Source organism: Hydra vulgaris, chromosome 02 (assembly GCF_038396675.1).
Source record: "Hydra vulgaris chromosome 02, alternate assembly HydraT2T_AEP".
Lineage (NCBI taxonomy): Eukaryota > Metazoa > Cnidaria > Hydrozoa > Anthoathecata > Hydridae > Hydra > Hydra vulgaris.
This window is the reverse complement of record NC_088921.1, coordinates 24,539,365-24,545,577: the sequence shown is the minus strand read 5'-3', so window position 1 is coordinate 24,545,577 and position 6,213 is coordinate 24,539,365. Positions and strand designations below refer to the sequence as shown.

At 29.3% G+C, this 6,213-nt stretch overlaps 1 protein-coding gene and 1 long non-coding RNA gene across 2 annotated transcripts; one reads left to right on the top strand and one right to left on the bottom strand.

Moving 5' to 3' along the window:
• Positions 1-272: 272 nt before the first annotated feature.
• LOC136076828 (uncharacterized) lies at positions 273-2,862 on the top strand. The gene is made up of 5 exons (XR_010636618.1): positions 273-426; positions 1,155-1,427; positions 1,573-1,692; positions 2,087-2,185; positions 2,831-2,862. It is a non-coding gene; the product is annotated as an uncharacterized LOC136076828 (long non-coding RNA).
• A 1,092-nt stretch (positions 2,863-3,954) lies between these two features.
• On the bottom strand, positions 3,955-4,371 carry LOC136075947 (protein GVQW3-like). The gene has a single exon (XM_065789396.1). The coding sequence runs from the start codon at positions 4,369-4,371 to the stop codon at positions 3,955-3,957; it is 417 nt and encodes a 138-aa protein (XP_065645468.1).
• Positions 4,372-6,213: the final 1,842 nt, after the last annotated feature.

The window sequence follows — 6,213 nt, the reverse complement described above, 5'->3', positions numbered from 1 at the left end:
TTAGGTGACTTCGTCCAGGTTACTATTTTACGTGAAAGTCACGTGAAAGTTACGTGCCAAAATATCTCGTCTTTCGGAACTTTTTTTATTCTCAAAAAAAACTGGCATTAGAAATGTGAAATAATATTTTTTATTATATTAATTATTTTTTTATAGTATAGTTTTTATATTCATTATATTAGTTATAATTATTTACTTCTATGATAATATAATTAATTTTTAATGTAGTATTATCATAATTAAAAAAAAAAAAAGTGGTCTATATAATATCTTTTAACGCAATGCATTTAAAACAGAACTAAAAAGAACAATATATTTTAAGTTGTAATATCTAATATCTAAATTATATCAAATTAAGTTAAATAAATTAGTACCCTATTTGCCGTCCCTATTTGCCACACAAATAAGATTAAACTCAAATACAAGGTATGCTTTTTTTCTACTTTATGATATAATATTTTAGACTGGCGAATTTGTCCATTTTGCTTACTTATTTTAGTACGAAATAAGTTATGTTATAACGAATTTAATATTAAATTAAGTAAGCTACATGGACAAATTATAAGTTCTAGCAGAACTTATTCTTGATTCTTGAGCAATAATAATGTCTCTAGTACTTCTGCATACATTATTACTCAAGAGTCGTTTAGATAAAAACCTAAAATAAATTTTTTTTCTTTATTTGGTTTTTATCAACAAGGTTAAAGAGTTTATCCAAGATAATATCAATAAATAAATGTGTTATGTTATTTATTATTGATATATGTATATATTATTATTAAATACTTTATCTTTTTATAATATATGACATCTTGATCTCGTGCTTTACTTGTTAAAAAGGGTTAATACTTATTTATTTCCTTTTTTTATATTATTTGAATATTATATGATTAATATATATATATATTCGAGTTATATGAAATTATTATTATCTATATATTATATGACTTTTATTACTATTGTTATTATGTACAATATAAAACAGGTTATTCACGCGGATTTGTTGGATGTTTTCCCCACAAAAAGATAATTATGATGCTATTGTATTTGAAACTGCATTTTACTTATCTTTTAATGTTGACGACCTTCCAATATGTAAAGCAAGTTTCTCTCAAGTATAGCATTGCTTTTTTAAAAATTGTTTAATGATTTAGATCAAAGAAATAGCAACACCAGAAAATCTTGTTGCCAAAACAGTTGGTGACTCACCATGTAAGATTTGTGTTAAAAATTTGTGATTTAAGATGATTATTTAATATTCATATTATTATTAAAGTTTTTATTTGTTTCTTTTGAGCTAAATTTGGTGTTGTGAGCTATTATTGGAGAAAATATCGACTTATTCATTAGATAAAGTTTGATGCCTGCTCTTACCCCGTTTCCTTCTTCATGTTTCAATCATGTATATTTTAGGTGACCTTGTCCAGGTGACAATTTTACTTGATTAAAACGTGAATGTTACGTTGCCAAAATATTGTGTATTTTGGAACTTTTTTTATTCATAATAAAAACCTGTGATTAGAAACTTGGAAAGATATTCTTTATTTTATTTACTATTTTTTTATAATTTAGTTTCAGGGATTATCTTATTCGGGATATTCCCGGAATACCAGATATTTTTCTGAAATTTATATTTTTCCAAATATCCGAAAAGTTTTCCATACATACAACTTATATTACAACATATAACAGGTATATATTATTCATCTATTTGTTTTTTTTTTTGTTTTTTCATTCATACAAAAATTAAGAAAAGTTTTTAAAAAATTGAGAAACAACTTGGCTGAATGCAAAATTAAGGGGAAAATGAGGGGGAAAATATTCTGAATTTTTTCAGGATATTTTCCGGATATTTTAGATATAATGATTACATGAAATATGTAGTTTATATATTCATTATTGTAATTACTTTTTATTTTACTTTTATAATAATGTAATTATTTTGCATTGTAATTTTATAATAATTTAAAAAGTAGGGCGTAAGATATCTTATAACGTCGCAATGCATTTTTGACAAAAATAAAATGTCACATATATAATATTTTATCCAAACATATTATCTTATAACTAAGTTTTATCAATTTAGGTTTAATAAATATATTATAAAGCTTAGTTCAAAATTGTGTAACGTTATGGCAGATAATTCTCATATTGCAACACGCAAAAGATCAAACCCTACTACAAGGTATACTTTTTTTTCTACCATATTGTATATTATTTTAGACTGTCAAATGTAATTAATTTGATAATAAATAAGTTATTATAACTTATTTAATATTAAATTTATTAAGCTATATGACAAATGATAAGTTCTGCATAAAATATTATTGACTAGGAAGACCCAATGGTATTGTTATGTTATTGCCTAGGAATATCATTCTGTAGTAAGACCCAATAACCTTTTAACTTTTAAAGTTTGAGAAAATTCACTTTTCCTTTTTTTTTGTCTTCTTTTGTGATCGCACTTTGTAGTAAGAATTTGATTTAATTCATATCTTGTTGGAGAATGCAACTTGATTCTGAGTTGAATTTTCAGCACTCTGTATTTATTGGTGACCTAATTTGACAATACTTTATTATACATATTTTTAGTTTTATACTTAATATATTATATATAATTAGGGGTAGATGAGGCTCCTTAGCCGTGGTGAATGTTTCCACAGCAAAAGGAGCCTCAAGGTGAAAATCTGACCATGGATAAGGAAAATCGTGATATAAAATCCCCACTATAATGCTTTGTGGTTATGTGATATTTATTACATTTTTATAAATTGTTTTAATTTTTGTGTGCATTCTAAAATGACATTTAATGCTGTTCAAAACTTTGTAGATTACTCATTTAAAGCAACTTTGTGGGCTGTATAGAAACTATTCTTCAAGAAAACATAAATAAATACTTGTTATAAAAAGAGGAAAGAGTAAACTTGCAATTTCCACCTGGACACTTTTAAAAAACACTTTTTGTTTTCTATAAAAACAAACCTTGAAGTTTTGAAACGCTAAGAACTAAAAATTTATGTATAAAAGTTAAAAAGTGTGCACTTTCCATTTGATTCGCCATCCCTTTTTTAATGTATACGGAAAGTTTTATAAAAATTGGATGTGTTTTGGTACTAAGGAATCCTAACCTCTAAAAGCTTTGTTTTAAAAAAATGTTCCCGCTTCGAGCATTTTTCTTAAAAGTGGTCTTAAAATATGGATAAAATTTAAATGAAGCCATATAAACCATAGTACTTTCTATATATGACTGGAAAGAGGTTGAGTAACACTAATTGATGCAAAAAATCTTAAGGTGTTTGCTTAAGCATACAAAAAGATATACTAAGATATATAGTAAGAGCGTACTACTGTGATCAAAAAGTAAGGTGAATTTTTTTTATAAAATGAAAATTCTTTATTCATTCTTCCAAATCTGTATCGTCCCCCTCAAAATAATCCCCCCTCCGGCCCCAATGCACTTTTGCCAACGTTTTTTCCAGTCTTTGAAGCATGCCGAAAAGTCCTCGGTAGTGATAGCCTTCAATGCGCGTGCCGATTCACGTTGGAACTCTTCAATGGACTCAAAACGGTTTCCCCGGAGTGGTCTCTTGAGCTTTGGGAACAGCCAGAAGTCACACGGTGCTAAGTCGGGCGAATACGGTGGTTGTGGAGCAACATGGGTAGAGATTTTGGCGAAAAACTCACGAAGAACCAGTGCTGTGTGCGAAGGCGCATTATCGTGGTGCAAAATCCAAGAGTTATTGGCCCATAATTCCGGTCTCTTTTTGCGAATAGCTTCACGCAAACGTCGCATAACGCTTAAACAATATTCCTTGTTGACAGTTTGGCCAGTTGGAAGGAATTCGTAGTGCACGACACCACAATAATCAAAGAAAACAGTCAACATGACCTTGATTTTTGAGCGACTTTGACGTGGTTGCTTCGGTCTCGGCTCGCCTTTTTCACGGTATTCACTCAATTGGTCGGTTGTTTCAGGGTCTCTTTTTCAAAGAAATTGAGAAATTTCGGCACCAAACGTGATTTGAGTCTTTTGAGGCCCAAATGATGCTTCAAAATCGCTTGCACCGACCCAAATGATATTCCAACCATGTCAACAAGGTCTCGAATGGTTAACCGACGATTTGCAAGCACCAATTCTTTGATTTTGTTGATGTGGCGATCATCAATCGAAGTCGATGGTCGTCCGGAGCGTTCCAAGTCATCAACACGTTCTCGGCCTTCTTTGAAGTCTTTGTACCACTTGTAAACATTTTTTTGAGACATAGTCTCTTCACCGAAGGCCTTTTGCAACATTCGATACGTTTCAGCAGCAGAAATATCATTCCGCAAACAAAATTTAATAGCACTTCTTTGCTCAACAAAATTAGACATCGTGAAAATCGCCGAATGCACTTTTGGTACTTCAGAAACAAGCGTAAACAAAAAAAAATAATTATGAGTTTGACATGTAATTTGGCGCAAACGTTAATGACATTCCTACCAACTTAAAAAAAAAAAGATTGGACGATTCGAATAAGGCGGGAAATTTAAATTAAAAATTCACCTTACTATCTGATCACAGTAGTAAAGTTCATGAAAGTTACGTGTTTTTTTTCAAACGTCAAATGTTTTTCGTTAAGCCGTGGAATCGCTATCTATTGCTGTTATCTTGAATAACTAAAAAGAAGTTGATGTAACTGGTTAGACAAGACCAAAAGTTTTCGACGAATCCGACAGACTTTATAATTTAATTTCTATTGTTTAAAACAAAAGATTTGTAACAATGCGCAATGAGCATGGTTCGCAAAAAAAAAAAAAAAAAGGTTGCACGTCCATCTCTTATAGGCCATGCTATTACCGATATTTAGTTTGATCATTCGGCAAATTAAGATGTTATTATAATTATTAGCAAATCTCAGCAATCGATATATATATTCTTATACTCAGCAAGTATAATTTTTAATCGGCAATTATTCTTACGACAGTTTTCAACTTACCACCACAACCCCCCCCCCCCCTGTATACTAGCGAATATACTTAGTCTCTAAATATTTAATTTCATATAAGCGATAAGAAGTACCAATTTATTAACGCTAACTTCCATCATTTTTCTCAACAAGCTTGACATTTAATGCGAAAGCTTATATATGCAACGTTATCATTACATTCATAATTAAAACTTTATCATTTTCTCATTTTTTCAACGTAAGGATAAATAAGCACGGAATTGCGCTTAAATTGGTTGGCGTATTTAGGTTATGTTTGTTACAATTTAAGTACATTTAAGCTTCGGCAATTTATTTATTCTAAAATGCATACCAAATGTTAAACGTATTAATAGAGTTTTTAAAATGCAAAACATTTAATAGCATTTACCGAGAGGCTCATCGTCCGCATTTAAAAATGCAACCTCCGCAATTAAATCGTGTAAAACTGTAAAATAAGATAAACATTCTGTTAAATGGCAGCGGTCGCTTTATCAAACCAGAAAATTTCTTATCACTTTTTAATTACTTAAAAAATGCAGAATATCTATCATTTTAAAGTACATTTTCACTTTTTGTTAAAAAAAAATTAAGTTACGATATATTTTTCCCAAAATAATGTTTTTTTTTTGGTATCAAAAATTTAATTTTTAGTCGTATATAAACTCATTTAATTATATTTAATATGGCTGTATACTAGGCAGCAGCAATTTTTGGCTTTAAATTGCTTCAAGCTTGAGTAGATAGTTTGTTAGAAAATAAGAGTTTTAGCGTGAAAAGTAAGATCTAAAGTTAACTAGAAACAATCTTAAAAAGTAAGTTTGAAATCTTAAAAAGTAAGTTTTTGAAACTTACTTTTAAAAAGTAAGTTTGAAATATCAACTTAAATGAACCGCATTTAAGACGCCATTTTTTGTAGAATTATAAAGAAAAGGTAAGGTTAATGAAATCATTCATTATGAAATATAAACTTGGGTGGGTCATAATTAATACATGAAAATGAAAAATACATTTACAAATGTAAAAAAACTTAAATTTAAATAACATAGAATCGGGAAGACTTGCTACGTTGATATTTTGCACTTAGTTTTATAGCCTAATTAAGCAATTGGTTTTTCTAAAAAAAAAATTGAAAATCGGATAATGATACTTTGCAAAAAATTGCGATAATTGTAGCCTGGAAACATAAAAGCCCTCGAGTTTCTGGGGTCCCCCCTGTCCCAAACATGAGAGCAACAACTTAATAAAA